Source organism: Rhipicephalus sanguineus, chromosome 1 (assembly GCF_013339695.2).
Source record: "Rhipicephalus sanguineus isolate Rsan-2018 chromosome 1, BIME_Rsan_1.4, whole genome shotgun sequence".
Classification (NCBI taxonomy): Eukaryota; Metazoa; Arthropoda; class Arachnida; order Ixodida; family Ixodidae; genus Rhipicephalus; species Rhipicephalus sanguineus.
In genome coordinates this window covers 339,810,332-339,828,215 of record NC_051176.1, presented here as the reverse complement: position 1 = coordinate 339,828,215, position 17,884 = coordinate 339,810,332, and the positions used below count along the sequence as shown (strand labels likewise).

The following is a 17,884-nucleotide window of genomic DNA, read 5'->3' as shown; positions in this document are numbered from 1 at the left end:
GACCGGAAAGTGAGCCCTCGGGCGATCGCATGCGCCTTCTCGTTCCCCTTCAGACCTTGATGGGCCGGAGACCATGTCAGTGAGATTTGCTCTACGGGTACTGGTCCTTGTCTCAGAACTTTGGTGGCTGCAGCAGAGATCCTGCCCATATCATAATTCTTAATCGCTGACTTAGAGTCGCTAACAATCACTAGTGTACCTTTTTGTGTTATTGCCAGAGCAATCGTAAGTTCTTCTGCCTCAGTTGCGATTGTGCTGTTAAAGGTGCAGCACGAGACCAGGTCTCCACTCTCACGAACCACTACCGCTGTGTATGCTCCCCTTTCGTATTCAGCAGCGTCTGTGTAAAGCACGTCGGATCGACCTTCAAGTTTGGCCTGCAGGGCTACAGCTCTTGCTTTACGTCTGCCTTCATGAAACACCGTATGCATGTTTTTCGGCAGTGGTGTAATTTTGAGTCTGTCCCTAGTTGATTTAGGTATGCTAGCTGTCTGTCTGGAACACTCCGTGGGCTCAAACCCCAAGCGCTCCATGATTTTTCATCCGGTTTTACTTTTCAAAAGTCTTTGATGCTGCGACATCGTGGCGGCTTCCATGAGCTCATCCAAAGTATTGGAGACACCCAGCCCAAGAAGTTTTACCGTAAAGGTGTTCGGGGGAAGCCCTAGTGCAGTTTTGATGCCTTTTCTTATAATGGCTTCAATTTTATCTTTCTCTGCACTACCCAGTTTAAGATAAGGGGCAACGTATAGTTCACAGCTTATCACGAAAGCTTGAACCAACCTCAAAAGATTGGCGTCCTTCATCCCCGCATTCATTAGAAATGCACTTGAGCAGGCGGCACGTCTGGTTCGCTCTAGCTTCGAGTCTCCGGATAATTTCAGTGTTTTTTCCATTTGCTTGTATGCGCAACCCTAGGATTCTAATACTGCCTACGGTTGGAATAGCATTGCCATTCACTCTAAAGCAATATCTCAACCCCTTCCAGGGGGATTGTTTCTTTTCCTTTGTTGTGATGGTAGAAAAAGAGCCTCTGATTTTTCTGCCGAGCATTTCAACCCTATCGGTTCGAGATATTTTTCTATGATATCTATAGACCTCTGAAGTGTACTTTCTATTTGTACGTCGCTTCCCCTGTCAATCCACAGCGTCACATCATCCGCGTATATGGTGTGATGTAGGTTTTCGAGTCCATCCAACTTCTAAGGAAGCCCGATCATCGCTATATTAAAAAGAGTTGGAGAGAGGACGGACCCTTGTGGCACCCCTCTGTTCCCCAATTTAAGGTTTTCGAGCGACTGTCCTCCCATGCTGATGGTGGCTGTGCGATTTGAGAGAAAATCTGTTACGTAGTTGTATGTCTTGACGCCTAAGTTTAGCGCGTTAAGGTTCTCGAGTAAGGCTTCATGTTTGACATTGTCAAATGCCTTGGAAACGTCCAGTCCCACTATTACTTTGGTGTCAACAGTCTTTTTGTCTATTATCTGCTCCTTCAGCTGCAGCATAATATCGCACGTCGATAGGTGTGATCTGAAGCCTATCATGGTATCAGAGTACAAGTTTTGATCTTCCATGAACCTAGTCAGTCTTGTTTGGATGACGTGCTCCACCAATTTTCCAACACAAGATGTGATGGAAATGGGTCTGAGATTCTCAAGACTGAGCTTCTTCACTGGCTTAGGAATGAAGACCATATTCGCCGTTTTCCAAGCTTGCGGTATCTCTCCCTTGTCTCAGCATTCTTGCATATAAGTTGCAAGGTGACGAATAAAATCGCTTTTAGAGCGATGGTATTTTTACAGAAACATCATAAAAAACACGACTAGCCTTACCCTGCATAACAAAACCTTCTAGAGGACTTAAAATGATAAATAACTTCCACATTTTCATTATTTTTGAAATGATAATTTTCCTAAGTTAGCGTACATGATTGATCATTATAACAGCTGTAGGTTTTTTTGTATTCAAGCTAGGGCACTGAAAATTGTAATATGTCCTAATATCAAGATGAACCATCCCTGAAATTTTCATCAGAATTAGTGCAGCAGTTCAAAAGTTGACATTTGGCCCCTCATACGCCCTTAAACAGTTATTCCTCTGAAAATGTGCACTGATGACAAAGATTTGACAAAGCGACACAGTCATGTCACTTTATTTGATGCAGAACAGTGAACGTTTTCCACAGAAATGCATCACCACCTCTCCCGTGATCAGAGAATCGTCTCCTGGTGCTGTTTCGAAATAACAGACATTATCAGGCCCACCTTGGAAGGCATGATACACCTACCTAAAGATTATACCTTACACCATAGCCTAGACACGAGCTTTTTAAAAACGAAACTTCTCAGCATCGAGGTAACGCTAGAAGAAGACTCACAGTCAGAATGCTGGCTCCTGGCTGAGGCTTTCTTTGTTCAATAATGCGACCTCTTTGTATTCACATGAATTAGACAAGGGCATGTGCTGTGCATAAAACCATGAGATGCGAGTTATGTGAAGAAAGAGTTTGCGAACGCTGCCTTGAATTTTCGTTAGCATTTTCCTCAGTAACAGCACACAAACATAAAACCACTTTCAGACCAACACAAATCCCGGTGATCTGTCCAGTCAGGCCACTTCATTTTACACCTCTATCACTGCTTCATCTCTAGAAATAACACAGATATGAAATGCAACTTCAAGTAAGCCACACTTTTCGAATAAGGTGAGAGCAGCCGCAATCAGTTCAAACAATATCAATAAAGCAATAGGAACATGCACAACGGTATCTCTTTTCTTTTACATCAAAACTGGAGTGAGTGCACAAACAAACTTAAGAACACTGAGTAAGACTGTTTCTGCCTTGCACGACAGCCAAAACAACATTACTTTCTGCAGCATTACGCTATATTCTTGGCAATCTTACTTGAGCAAAAGCCAGCTTTCTGACATTAAGAGAAACACAAAGACGAGAAATCAAGAACTGCAGAAAAATTGCATGCTCTGCACAACTTTTACCTGGTGTTCATGTCCTACAAAGATGGGCGAAAATATATGAACAACAAAGTACACTTTCTCTGCAGTTTCCTTTTGCTTGTTACTATAGTAAGTACATGACCTGTTACAAACTTCCATAACATTCAAACATACAACAAAACTAAACATAAAAAAGCTTGCTGAGCCAATTCTTGCAGGATTCACACTAATCCTACAAGAATTGCTTTGAAAAAATGCACTCAACGGAGCTCTCACTGATTACAGACAAATGACTCTGGTGCACACAGCAATTAAAAGTGATTTACTTATTGTGCTCAAGTGTGCAATTATTTGATGCTTTTAAAGGTCATCTTCCAGAGAAATTTCTCACGTTAATTTGGTTTATTCTTCGTGAATTTGCAATCAACTGTACAATACGTCAAAAGCTCTTATAACATATATGCACATTTGTTACGATGCCTAAACATGTTCTTAACATCTTTCCACTGCTTACTTTCAAGCAATCCTTGAGTGCCTCAGAACAATCATTACCAGGATCACTTGATTGTAGTACGCTAGTTTAAATATATTTCTCTTGAAAAAAAAAAAAAAAAAGACAGACGTGACCTTTCAGTTGGAAGAATGTAATTATTAGCCTAAATTGTGGGCAGTATATATATATATATATATATATATATATATATATATATATATATATATATATATATATATATATATATATTTTTTTTTTTTTTTAATGTGGGAGGAAAATGATAGGTGTAACCTTAAGAGACAGGAAGAGAGCAGAGTGGGTCAGGGAACAAACGGGGGTTAAGGACATCATAGTTAAAATCAAGAAGAAGAAATGGATATGGGCCGGGCACGTAGCACGTCGGCAGGATAACCGGTGGTCATTAAGGGTAACTGACTGGATTCCAAGAGATGGCAAATGTGTGAGGGGGGACAGAAAATTAGGTGGGTAGATGAGATTAAGAAGTTTGCAGGTATAACGTGGCAGCAGAAAGCACAGGACTGGGTTGATTGGTGGAACATGGGAGAGGCCTTTGCCCTGCAGTGGGAGTAGACAGGCTGATGATGATGATTTTTTTTCAATTAGCCACTTATGAGGTAATGTGCCTTAAATGGCACTTTCGATCCATGTGAACTCCACCTGAGCCAAGTTTTTCAAGCTTGTTACAAGCATAATGGTACTACACAGGCATAGTCCTCGAGTTAGTTGACCTCCCGCATACCAAGTAACGTTAAATCTGTTTGAAGCCGTAAGATATAATTTTAAAAATGTGTGTTCCAGATCAAAATAAAGGCAAACAACAGTGCCGCGGTACTCAGCCTGCAAAGCTGTTTTCATATTCTAGCAGAACCTAAAGTACCCGTGTTTGCGGTTAAATGAGTAGCCCGAGCGTATAAGCCAATATACATCAATAGTGTTAATTCAGGTATGAATACAAAGCTAGACTGTGCACTATTTGACCCTTGATGCTGTCAGTCCAATGTGGACTATTACAAATTTGACATGTTTAACATCTAAAAAAAAATTCTCGAATTTGAGAATGAATAAGCAATCCACAGAATGGCACTGCGATTCGCATTATTCTCACATACCCGTAACTAACTAATTAGCAACTATACACCCCGCGCTAATGTTGGGCACATCTGTGAATGAATGACTACCTGTTTTTAGAAAGAACCATCGCGCAGGCTACATTAATGTCAACAAGCTTCAAGGGCAGTTTCATGTACTATTAAAAAGCATGGTCATAATGCATGCATGGTCAACATGCTGTAATACAAACGTAAGTAGAACGTTGCAGCTGCCGCGAGATAGCGGCTGCGCCAGCGTACGCAGCCGGCCGCTCCAGATAACTGTGGTCCAGGCCGTACAGCCGAGTGCGTTGCAACACCCGGAACATATTTATTGTTTGGCTACCAGTAACAGCTCAAGTCAAGAATATATATATATATATTTTTTTTTTGATAACGCACGCTCTTGTACCACGTGCGTAAATACAAACGCATTCGTTTCAATTAAACAGGAAACACCGACACGAAAGCGCGGCACAAGAGTAGCGTGTATCTTTAAGGCAACACAACGCGAATTGACGAAGTCAAATACATTGGTTGCATTATTCTATTGCTTAACATGAATACGACACTGCCGATCACTGACCGGAACTTTACCTGGCATAGAAACAGAGATTTCACGAGTTTCACCATGCAAAGCAGTAAATAGGCCTAATAAACAACGACCGATATCGTTTCAGCATGCCATGAATTTAGCAAAAGAGACCAATGAAATTCGCACAAACCTTTTCTTGGTTACCGGGGAATCTCCCACATCTATTCTGTGTCTTTTAGACATTACAGGTGCGAGAAAGGCCCCACAAACGGCCCCCGCAACTTCTACGAGCGTATTATGGCACTACGGCCTCAACACAAAAAGGCGCAGGCGGCATCCATGGCGGCGTTGCATGGTGTCGATGGCGGTGGTTTGCAGCATGTTTGCAGTCAAGTCAGAACAAAGCGTAGCGTAGTCGGCGTAGTAACAGCAGTAGCAGTACTACCATAGAACATCTGGTACTACCTCGTAACATTTAAAGACTTCAACGACAATTAAGCGAAAACGTCTTGACGTGCAAATGTTTTCATCTGTTGGATAACATCATCTGGCCCACCTGACTGCAAGTCAACGCCATGCCAACGCTAGCACGAAGCTCTAGCTCGTTGATCTATGTACTACTTAATGATACTGTACTTTGCATGGTTGATATGTTGTAGTGCGCTCCAGTTATTATTTGAGGACGCTTTTACATAAATTATGTTCATGATATTCATTTAACCTGCAACGACTGCATCTTACATGTTACAGCCAAGTGTTGAATAGTCTTCGCAGCCACTGCTTCCAAACGAAGTTCATCTTCTGCACGCATCACCGCTTCCAGCCTAAGACTGCAAGAAAATGTAGGCATACTGCGTGTAATATATTCTTGTGTTGCCCTTAGATACGCGAGATGTAACCTCGGCATCATGCTGATGTTGTTTTTGTTTTGTTTTTTTTTTTTCCGTCGTGAGTCATACGCCAAGGTCATGAATACCTGCATTTTGCGATGTGTTATAGCTACGGGGCGTCCGGGAAGCAGCCCTAGCCTGTGTATTAAACTGTGTACGATAATCTGCATGTTCATTCTGACAGGCTGTACAATTCATTCGGCCTATCCTTTAACACTGATCGCATTTTGCAGTGTAGTCTGTATAAGCTCGTTTGCCACTCGCACTTCCTTGGTTTCTCCTCCAGAAGCAAACTGCTGGAGCTTGTACAACAGCACTCAATGAATAGATATTGATGTACAGAGTATATTTGCATTATCGCTTAGCTTTAGCGTCTTGTTGTAACTGCTTTTGCGCTACTTGATTCGCGGCAGAGAGGCTGCAGTGCAAACCCTCTCAGCAGCACGGCACAACTTCAAAGCGCTAGAAAACAGGGACAGACTAAAAAGAGTGGACACGACGAGCGCTAACTTGAAACTGAAATTTATTACAAGAAAGTTGGAAAAAGGTAAACCCTATTAGATGGCGCACATGCGTGCAGACTTGCGCAGTGCTCACAAAAGCCCAAGAAAAACACCACAAAATCACTTTGGTATGACGCCAGATTTCTGCAGCAGATTATATTCGCATTCCAACAGACTCATTAAAGGCTGGCTGACACACGCGTCGCCTTTCTCTTTAATCAGATAGGCTTGACTATCTCCCTTGTTAGTTTATTATCGTGTCTGAAAATTACTGTAGTGTCAGACAACTCGCCCAAGCTTCCGTGCTTCTAAGCCTCTCAGCAGGCTAAGCCAGCTTTATTGAGTGCAAGGGCTGTAGACAGTAATAAATCTGTTCGCCTCTTTCGGTTGAATCTGAGCACTACTGTTACCGTATACACCGTTGTACAAACTAGACTGCGCACCACAATTTCCGCGCGAGATTTAAGTGCCAAGAGTCCTGTAGTGGGAACTCGAAAGCAAAGTTTGTCAGGATAGATACAAGTTGCTACTCACTGATCTGTGCAAGCTGTTTCTCAATCTTTTTATTTTTTTAATTTTCAAATGTACTCAGAAAATGTAGCTTCAGCGATGCTGCATAACGCCCTATGTTTATTCAAGTTATGACTAACTTGTCTGAAAAGTGAGCCTCGCATGATAAGGCCTTTGTTGCAAAAAACTATTTTACAGCTGTATTTTCCATTGCTCATATTGCTTGGCTCGTCTTTCTCCACGCTTGCTACCTTCAGGCAATTAGTTATGTATATCAGCATTAAGGTTTGATTTCATGTATGGCTTGTGCAAGTCAGCTAAATTTGGCATTCCTTTAGACTGTTCAGATGTACCCCATTCATACGTGCCATGTGCCAGATCAAAGTATATGCATTAATGAACTGTTAAAATGTTCTGTCAATAGATATGCTTTATGGGAGCATGTATGAGGGAGTACTCAGTGAAGTATGTTGTGCTACTAAGATAAAATACATCCTTTTCTTTTTTATACATGTCACATTTAAAAGCTGCTAGTAATGTGATGCCAATTGTTTTGAGTGATATGTTGAAACAAACTTCAGGGCTCCCAATACAGTGGAAATGCCTGTAGGCTGACTAGTTTTAATTCGACAACTGTAATGTATATTGTGAAGTGAATAATTACAAGAATTCAAGGTTAGATAGTGGATTATGTTGAAGATAATTTGCATATATTTTCCTGGTGGACATCGCTAAAGGCACAATTGTCTGAAAAGCCAAGCCGCCCTGTTTTGTGTGTAAAGTTCACCTGCTGTAACAGTTCATACAAACAAGCAGAAGGGAGCTGACCACCTCAAGTGATTCTATAATAAGCAACTGTTAAAGTGAAAAAAAAATGTGTAGGGCCAAAGAAGAAAATGAAGGGGAATAAATTTTGCATGATAAAACTTCAGCAATGGTTCTTAATACTTTCTAAAAATTTGACAAATGAACAAGAATTTTTGCGAAGCAGAAATCCAGTGTTTTTTTCTTATACCTGACATGAAGTTGTTGCTCACTGTAAGCTCTGCTTGTACTGGAACTTACATCCTTTTGTCAATAATTTATTTTGCTTTACCATGCACCTTTTGTATGCATTTCTCTCTACCTGATCTTGCTGTACTGTGATTTGATGCTCCTTGTACTTGGCTTTGCTGTGCAGTAATCCCTTATGATGCAGTAATCCCTTGTGAATTTTTTGTAATACTGTTGAGCAGTAATGTTTTGAACATTGCTACTGGTATGGAAGAGGAAGCACACTCTCTTTTAAGTATGTTCTTAGATGCAGAAAATTACCCTTTCCAAGTTCTTTATCTTGGCCTTGTGAAACTTAACGTTTTCTGGTCCTGCAAAAAGTTAAGTGTGTTTAATGTATCGATTGCTGGTGTTCTAGCTGCATGTCAGTGATTGGCTGCATAAATTTGAGTGTGTAGTACATGCTGAGAAATTTAAACTCATGTGCACCTTATGGTCTGTGCAGGAGGAGCTAGTGGTGACTACAGTGTGTGAATGGTGTCTTAGGCAAAACGCAGCTAGAGCTGCAGACTGTGTGCACCATGCCTTTGGAGCGAGCAGCTGCGAGACATCATCGGCCCCATCACTGGCGCCTCAAGGAGCGCGAGCGGAACTTATTGGCAGCTGTTCTAAGCATTGTTGTCATTGCCACGCTTTCTACAGCTTTAGTGCATCCACGCTGGTTTTATCTGCAGGGTGGTGGCTGTGGCCATAAGTATCTGGGGGTGCAGAATTTCTTTATGTCGGCTACTTTGAGGTATTTCCCCGGCACTTCGTCAATGGACCGTCACGATTGCCTTCCTATGTCTATTATGGGTGGAATGAAGGTAAGTTCAGCTGGTTTTGTGTTTGTCTACGCTTAGGCAACCACACATTTGGAAACAGACAGGACGAGGGTGAATGTTTTCATATCCAAAGCTTCAAGTGGATTGTGGCGTTAATAAAGAACTAAAGAAGCTGGACTGTCATTTATCACCTTAAAGAAACTGTACACATATGCACTTCATTTTTTTCATGCAGCCAGATAGCCTAGTTACTTTAAACCCTGTTTTTTTTTTTTTTTATGCATGAGAGGTTTGATTATTGCTGAAAAAAATCCATTTAAAGTGAAGTGTTATTGATGTTCACATCACCTAATGCGTCAAAGTCAATCTAGATATGTGAGGTGGGATATAATATAGGAACATGTTGTGCATGGGCCATGAAACGACATTCCTACTGGCACAACCTTGGTGCACTTCTATACAAGAACAAAAAAAAAAGGTCCTATCACTGCGAATGCCATCTACATTCACATTCCTGTCATGATGATGGTTAAGGTGATCTTTATGAAGCAAGTGAAAACTGAACAAATGGCATGCTCGTTGTTTTCATTGTTTCATCTGTACAGTCAGTTATGGATGCCAAATAAGACGGCAGCTTATCAAGCAATTACTTAGTGGTCTTTCTCTCTCTGTTCTCTTATACTGCCACTTTTTATGGTTGTTCTTGCCTTTTGCATTGGATGTTGTTGCTTCAAGTGAATTCTAAGCCAATCCACTGTCACCCCAACGTTCTCTCATGATTAGTCTCCTGTCCGGTCTGCCGTAACGGACCAAACCGAGAAGAATGGACTGTTATATTTCGAAATATGTTGTATATGGGTCAGTTGTAATGGCCGTGACTGTACTTGCACTCCATACTGAAGGAAAACTATGTCCCTAGTATATTTGACAAAATTTGATTTATTTGACAAAATAAAAAAATACCAAAACGTAGACATATAATTGCACATTCGGAGGTCCCGAAGTAAATACTGTCGGCGGGACCTCCTAACAAAAACTGAATGGGGGTTACAAGAATCTCGGCAAACAGTGAGTCACATATTTTATATAATTTCTAGTGCGCCTGTAATAGAAGGGAACACTATTCATAAATAAAAGAATCTTTATTATAGTCACAAATGATAAAATGAGATATTTAAAAAGTCAAATGGAAAAAATTACAAATGCACATAAATTCAAACAAGAATAAATGTCACGTGCAACCGGAAATGCAAACAAGCATCAAATAAAGGCCAAATTCAAACACTTAACAAATAGGCAATAGTAAATTTTCAAAGTGTGCTGTAGAAAAAAAAACGTAATGAATTCCATGTGTGTGACAAAATGCTAATGAAATGCTCCTTAGTTCTACGTTTGAATGATAATGAATGACTTGATATCTGATGGTAATGAATTCCAAAGTGAAATGCCTGAAAATGCAATGGTAAATTTCCCATAATTTGTTCTAACTTTAGGAAGAAGTAGATCCATATCTGTAAGTTCGCATGAAGGAGGTTGAACATGTTGAACCATCTGTCTGGCCCGTACCAAATTTTTCTTATAACAGGAATTTTTATAGTTCCTTTTGCATGCTTTGCCAGTGACATGATCTTTCATTTCTAACATACCTTCAGCCACTTACATATACTGCAGGCACCCTTTCTTTTTTTTTATGCAGTTTCACTTTGATGGTGTTTTGTGCATGAATTTGTTTTGCATGCTTTGCCAGTGACACAACCTTTCAACTCTAACATACCTTCAGCCACTTAGTACTACTGTAGGCACTTGTTCTTTTCCTGTACGCAGTTTCGCTTTGATGGTGCTATGTGCATGAATTTGTTTGAAATGCATGTGCAAGTTATAAAATGTGACACCACAATGGTGACCAGGGCACTGACCATTTCTGTGATAGCATAGAAATAACATCCTATGGTACATCACAATTCGGATTATGTGATCAGAGCCCTTATTCTAGTTGTTTGAAAAGCTATGCTACTATATTAGGTTTCTCACTGAGACCATTTGCTGCACAAAAGGTTTGCAGTGATGCTCCAGCACAAGGCCTGTGTCTTTAGTACATGAGACAGATAAGCCTATGATTGTCTCTACACTGATTTATGGCACACATTCTTTTTGTTTCTTGCCACATTTATTCATAAGTGCACTGTTACAGTGCTGTGCCTTGAACTGTTAATACAAACACAGCGACTGACAGCTGCTTGCCATGCATTTGAGCCTAGCACAAGGCCTCTCATGGACTTCAGCGTGAAGCAGACCAAGGCTTCAGTCTTGTTTCAGTTGCGCAAATTGCTTACTGCAAAGAATCTGTAACTTTTAATTTTTGTAATGCAGCTACATTAGCTTGCTGCTATCCTCAATTTTAATGTTAAGTGATCCCATAATAATCTCTGAAATAGATGTAGACAACTGATCAGCTTGGTTGCAGGATACAGTACTACTTCATGATTCTAATCTAATAAATATCCAACTGATTAACTTATTTGTTAATCAGTTGTATACCAGCATAATGTTTTGTTCATTATGCTGGTATACATATTGCCAGCCTTAAAGTAACTTTGCCTCTAATTATGGAATGATTTAAAGGGGCCCTGCAACACTTTTCCAAATAACCATCAAATGGCTTCATTAAAGGAGTTTGTTGCCTCACGAATTGACCGCCGCAAAATTTTTTGGAATCCGCCAAGTGCGAAGCGCAGTTAGGGAGATTTGTTGCATGCTGTAATTGCTTTCTCTCTTCTCTCCTCCCAACGATCGTGCTGGAAGCTAAGCAGGGAGGGATGGCACGGGGGAAAGAAGTTACGTCACGCTTGCGTCATGACCTTGAGAACTTTTTTTTTTCTTAGAATGCGTGGTTTACTTTCAGTGTGATTGCATGCGCACACGCACGTGATGACCTCGGTAACTATGCAGCTCAGTGGTGCGATCTTGTACACATTCCAAATAAGCACGAAGGTGTGGCATTACATCGAGCCGCACGCGATTGTTCAATGCAAGGCCGTGACGTCTGTCGCGGTTCACAGTGGCCATTCGCGTGCAGCTGGATGTAACACCATGCCTCCGTGCTTATTTGGAATGCGTACAAGATCGCACCACAAATCAGCCAATGGCCTTGAATTTGGGTATATGGCATCATTTACTTTGAAAATTAATTGTAAATTCCAGGCTGCATGCTGCACTTTAATGTTTGGCTCACGTGTTCTCAGGAGCCTGAACTACCATTCGGCAGTGTTTTCTGACCATGCTGAATAAGTGTTGCAGAGCCCCTTTAAGCTGAATGAACATCCAGGAGGGAGTTCTCAAGCTATTTTGTGTGTATCTTCTTTTTTTTTTCCATTGAAACAGCATTGATCAGATGCGTCGATATGTGCCATTATTTTGTAGCAATGCTTTCAGCTCAATTTTCTGTCACCATTCATGGCTAGCTGATCCGATTAAGAATGTGGGTGAAACATAATTCTGGCCATTGACAAAACATTGTAAAAGACATGGTTACAAATTGTATATTTGTCCACATTTCTTGTGAAAATATCTAGTATTTGTTTTCTTTAAAAGTTACAGTGCTCCTCTTCCCCCCCGCCCCCCACGGGAAGTGGAGAAAGGGTGGGCACGAGGTATGAAAGTTGTCACAGGATCTAGCAGCCATACTAATATTAAGTGAAGACCTGCTTGCAACAACTGCTTTACTTTAAATCATGCAAACCTGTGAAGTGGCCTGTTGCCACAAATTACACAATTGAAACACCTCTTTCCTTTATGCTTTGTGTGGTGCTCACATCATGTCAAGTCAGGGATGCAGGAAAATTATAATTGCCGAGATTTCGTGTGCCAAAACCATGATATACAATAAAATTATTAAGATGTATTTACCACAATGTATCAGATGTGCTTAATGCTCCAGAGCTGTGCGAAACAACGTGAAAGTTTTAACAGCGGAGATGTTTAAGCTCGGAGAAACTCCGTTTGGCGCAAACAAAAATTATTGTCATCATGATCCGGCACGTGCTCTCTTCGTCCTCTTCTTCATCTTCTGCTTCACTCCCAGAACGCGTGCACCGACTTGTCCGGTGTAGGATGCAATTGCTCTGATGGGCGAGAGAACAAGCACAGAGAGAGGGAAAGAAAGGGAATAAATGGTTGAAGTAGCACAAACAACACTGACAAAGAAAGAAACACAACAAGCGCTTACTCGCAACTGAAAGGTTTATTAGAAGAAACATAGAAAGAAAGCGAACTCAAACAAACTGCTCCTTGAAGACACTTTTATTTGTTCAAGGATGACAGCAATAATGTTAGGGAGAATAGTGAGACCTGTTAACCTGTTTTCTAATCTCCATATTGCATTCTCTTGCAGTGATGAAAGACTGTGTCACTCCAACCATCGTCAGCCTCCAAAGAGTGCTCATAGTTTTGTGTTTTCTGGCTATCGTGAGCAGTTTGCTGCAGTTCTTTATGGATGCCCTCGGTGTTACATACAAGTGGTTGAGAACCATTAGAAGAAATGCTTTCTGCAGCATTTTGACAGGTATGTACGTATGTATGTTATAGCGTATGACCAAGCTGCTATTTCTGCGTAGATGCACATGCTGAAGTTTTGTAATGACTTCTTTTTTCTATTGTACTATGGGATGCAGTTTGGTGGTTTATTTCCTGGAGATGTAAGGGGCTTTGTAGCACTTGTGTTCTCCTTTCCTGCATTTCAGACCAGCACAATGTTATTTGTATTGCATAAGCATGCAGGCTGATTGAATATGATATGCCCTTTGGCAGCTTTTTTTGGACCACAAGTCAGAAAGCAATTATTCATTGATCAAAAAAAATTTTTTAATGTAAAGCTTGTGTGGCGATAGTTGACAGTGCATGCAATGCCGATAGTTGGCATTGCATGCACTCTGACTTATCAAGCATGCTTGCGGAAACAAAAGCAGCGGGGAAAAGGGAGAAATCTGTGATGGTGTGCTGGGAAGGGGTGTTGCAGAGCTCTGTAACACACACGGGAGGAAGCAGTCTGCTGAAACAGATACTAGGTTTCCTATGTGGCAACTGCAATTTTTGAACTTGAGTTCTGTAAACTTGTAAATTAGTATTTATTTCATGTAAGGCCAGGACCACACATTTTGAATTTCGAATACTTAATGAGTCTGAGTCTTATACAAGTTAGGCTTACAGTTGCTAACAAAAGCCCTGAACTGTGTTCAGACTGCTATGCAAAATAAAGCAACCACTGGAAGCCTAGTATGAACACACAAACAATCACCGACTGACCTTTTGTACAGTGACAGGGCTGCGAATACATCGATATAATTGCAGAGTCTAGAAAAGCTCATTGCAATGGAGCTGTTAAATGGACTTTCAAAATGGTTTTGTTTCTGAGCTAGTAACACATAGACAGGAAGTTTAGTGGGCTGGCTTGTGGCAGGAAGGATACATGCACCATTTCCTTTTGAAACAACTGTCTTTTATTTTTTACTGTGCAGTGGGATTCTGTCTTGGAATTGTCGGCACATGCTACTACATCTCAACATTGATGGAGGTGCAACAAGAAATGACAAAACCAAGCCGGAGTTCACGTGTGGAGGTCAGCTTCAGTGTTAGTTACCACCTTGTAGCAGCAGCTGGAGCTGCAGCTGTTCTGGCCGCTGGTGCGAACCTTTTGGCTCGTCCTGTGCCAGTGACACGGCTTGGTGATTCAGCCATTGACAGCCTGCTTCTGGATGATGACTTCTCACGAGAGACCTTTGTAGTAGGCATCTCGCATTCAGAAATGTGGCCTTATCGACAGGACTTGACCCACTTGCATAGCCTGCCTCCTTTGCCACCATACTCGCCGTGAGGCAAGCAGCTAGGGCATCTGCCACTTCACCAAATGAAACACTCCAGTCTGGTCACGTGGAGACAAATGTTCGTTTTCGAAGCTGGTTCCCACTGAAAATGTGTGTGTGCGACAGCTACAATTGACATTCTCTGCAACAAAACCTGTGCAACGCCTTGTGTGTGCAGCTAAATGCAAGATGTCCATTGCTTTGCAGCCATTATAAGGACGTAAAGGGACACCTCGAGGAACTGGTGGGTGATCACTGTTTTCATTTTAAAACTTTAACTGCAGTATTAATGTTGCTTTAATATGTGCTGCTCTTAATATGTTATTTCAAAGGGGTGCACATACTATGTGTAAGTTTGGCTGTGAAACAAGTCTGTGTTGCTCTTTATGAAGTTCATTATGCACATTTGCTGTACTTTGAGCAGTGCCGGTTGCTACTAGGTTAAATAGCACTCTGAATATTTTAATTTACATGGCATGGGAATATTAATGCAATAATACTATAATACATTAATATTGTTCACTATACCAGTTATAGCAGTCTGTATTGAATCTACAAGCTATTGTTTCTAAATGTTCATGCGTAACAAAAGGAGGCCACTGAACCACTCTATCCTTGCAATGTGTAGCTGGTAAATATATAATACTAAACTGTACAGGATGCAGCTAAAATGCCTGCACACAAACGAAATACCCATTAAAGCAAGTGAAGCAGATTGTAGCAACAGCACTTGTTAACAGCCTTACTTAACTAGTTTTTCAAAGAACATCTTTCGTACAAATGCAAGATTTGAATCACTCGGGGAAGCATAACTTTGCAGTAAGTATGTACTTCAGCTAATTGTTTCCAGCTGTTCTCCAAGGCATGGCATGTTGATGTCAAAAGGAATTCTGCGTAGAGCAGGCATTGCTTTTTAGAACAGTCCACATAGAAAAGTAAAGTGCATTTAAAGCCAACCTGTTTGAAGGTCATCCTGCAGTGGAAATTAAATTTTGGAAGTCATTCAAACTAGTTGCACCACCCTTTTTGGTTTGTGAGGAGGCACTGAATCTTGCTCATACATGCACAAACAGTTTTTGTAGTGAAGTTCGGAACATTGAGACACCACCTTCTTTGGGATATCTTTACGGATATTCTTGACTTGTAATGTTCACTCCCAGTGGGAGAGAAACCAGAGGCATCTTTCCATCAGTGATTGAAGGTTAGCGTCTCTGCAAATGGTTGTTCCCCTGTTTGTGGTTACCTGAGGCTAACTGCGAATGTTTTGTCATTTTGGAAGTTTACGAATTGCTAAATATTGAAGGGAGAATACTGCAGTGGCATGCTGTGATACCAAAGTGCTTGAGCAGGCCCTTGCACCTTCTGGTTCTCGTCTATTTCATGTGTTCAATGACACACTGATTCTTCTCAGTTTGTACGTCTGTGGACTTGGCCTTTTTTTTTTTAACGATTCCTTTCATTTTTTCTTTGGCCATTTGATGCATGAATCTTCACAAATTGTGATGTATTCTTGCCAGGTGAGCTGTTGGGTAGTGAATATCTTCTAGAACGCTGTCTATCATTCACAGATACCGTTAGTTTAAACATTTTCACATGATTGCGGGAGATGTTTATGGGATTTGAAGCTTTTGGGAAATTTCAGTGGGACATCATCACTAATTGTAGAGCTTCTCCATTGGAGTGAAAATGGACTTATTTTATGAAGTTGTTTAGTTCATATGAAAATAGCAGAAATATTGAAAATGGGTGATTAATTTTACTGAATATAACTTTTAAGGAGCATGACAACTTTTTTGTAGCCTCTGTGCTTACTTGAAAATTTGAATCGTAAAAATTATGCTGTCAGGCTAGATATGTAGATTGCAATTCTGCCATAGTCCAGAATAATGCTTATAGTATTATTTATGATATAGGTTATGGAACATGTGGTTTCTTAGTATGGTTAAATTGGAAATATGTCACTGATTTCAAAAGCAGAGGTTTGTTAACCTGAGATGTGAAGGGAACGAAACGCTAGCTACAATACCATCTACATATTTTTGGTCCAAATCACTGCAGTGTCGCAGCTTTTGGCACTAGCCAGCCTACGCTAATAAATTGCTGTCTGTGATGCACAAGTTGTGCTGCTAGTGAAAATTGAAAAATATTCTACCTGGAAGATTTTGTGATACTTGCACAAGACTAGCAAAATTAAGCAGAGAGCTGAAATTTTTTATATTACTACAGAAGATAGTAGAAGTTTTATGTTTGGTCACCATGGGTACCGGGTAAATTTAGCTGTTGTGGCAAACCTCCTGTTCCACAAAAAATTTGCTATGACTAGATGAAGAGTAACTGGGCATCCTTTGTGAGAACTTCATAGGTGGCATCATGAACAAATTTCATCATTTCAAGCAGTGGAATGCTTCACAGAAAGTAGCAGTCTTTTGGAAAGTCTGTAGAGCTTTAACAGTTGTGAAGTTTTGGCTGTCATGGGTAGTTGTGTCATGTTAACCATGGTTCTTGCTTGGGAATCTGAATTTAAGAAAGGGAAAGGGACTCCCAGATTTAACCTTCATTGCTGATATGTTTTTTTGCCAAATAATGCTGGAAGGTATTGTGTAAGGTCAGTATACCACTTAGATTGATTTAATGTTTGCTTTCAGTGGGCTTGTTAAATATAGTTGAATGTACTAACACCTGTCATCCAGAGCCTTACACCATGATGGCACATTTCTAGCACATTGTGTGATACATTGACTTTTTTTTCGTGGTTTTGTTGTGCAGCTTGAAATGGCGTGTTACGTTAGCCTACATGGTATTGCCTGCAGCACTTGTGGCATGTTCCACATCTTGCCATAGGCAATACCTAACAATAGTCTAGTCCATTATGGACTGGATATGCTAGGCAAGTGTTGTAATCAAATGTCTATGGAATCATTGTGCTCATGTTCACCACAAAGGAACCAGCGGTCAGCCCAAAGGGATGTTTCAGGAATTTTCATGTAACTATGCAAGAGTATATGTATCATAGTTTTATCTGTTTCTGTTAATGACTTATGTGCTTTTTGTGAGATATTGTGTGTTTTCAGCCTCAAGAAATAGCTGTGAATATACAGTTTTCTTCATGTGGCTGCATGATCAAGACATATTTAAGTATTGTGAAACATTTAAAGAAGAAAGTATCCTTAGAATTGATATATGTGTAACACCACTAGTCTGTGCACTGAGTTTT

General features: G+C 40.6%; 2 protein-coding genes across 2 annotated transcripts in view; one reads left to right on the top strand and one right to left on the bottom strand.

The window, feature by feature from the left end:
- The window catches only part of LOC119379616 (putative pre-mRNA-splicing factor ATP-dependent RNA helicase PRP1), a gene marked incomplete in the record, with an annotated part of 65,444 nt that extends 59,986 nt beyond the window's left edge, over positions 1 to 5,458 (bottom strand). Inside the window, 1 exon segment of the mRNA XM_037648924.2 lies at positions 5,283 to 5,458. Coding sequence (XP_037504852.1) covers positions 5,283 to 5,335 — 53 coding nt within the window.
- Positions 5,459 to 8,509: 3,051 nt separating this feature from the next.
- Positions 8,510 to 17,849, top strand: LOC119379615 (transmembrane protein 127-like; the record flags this gene model as incomplete). The annotated part of the gene is given in 4 exon segments (XM_037648923.2): positions 8,510 to 8,756; positions 8,759 to 8,854; positions 13,203 to 13,373; positions 14,326 to 17,849. Coding segments are annotated over 4 exon segments (870 nt in total), but the record flags the coding sequence as incomplete, so codon positions are not given.
- Positions 17,850 to 17,884: the final 35 nt, after the last annotated feature.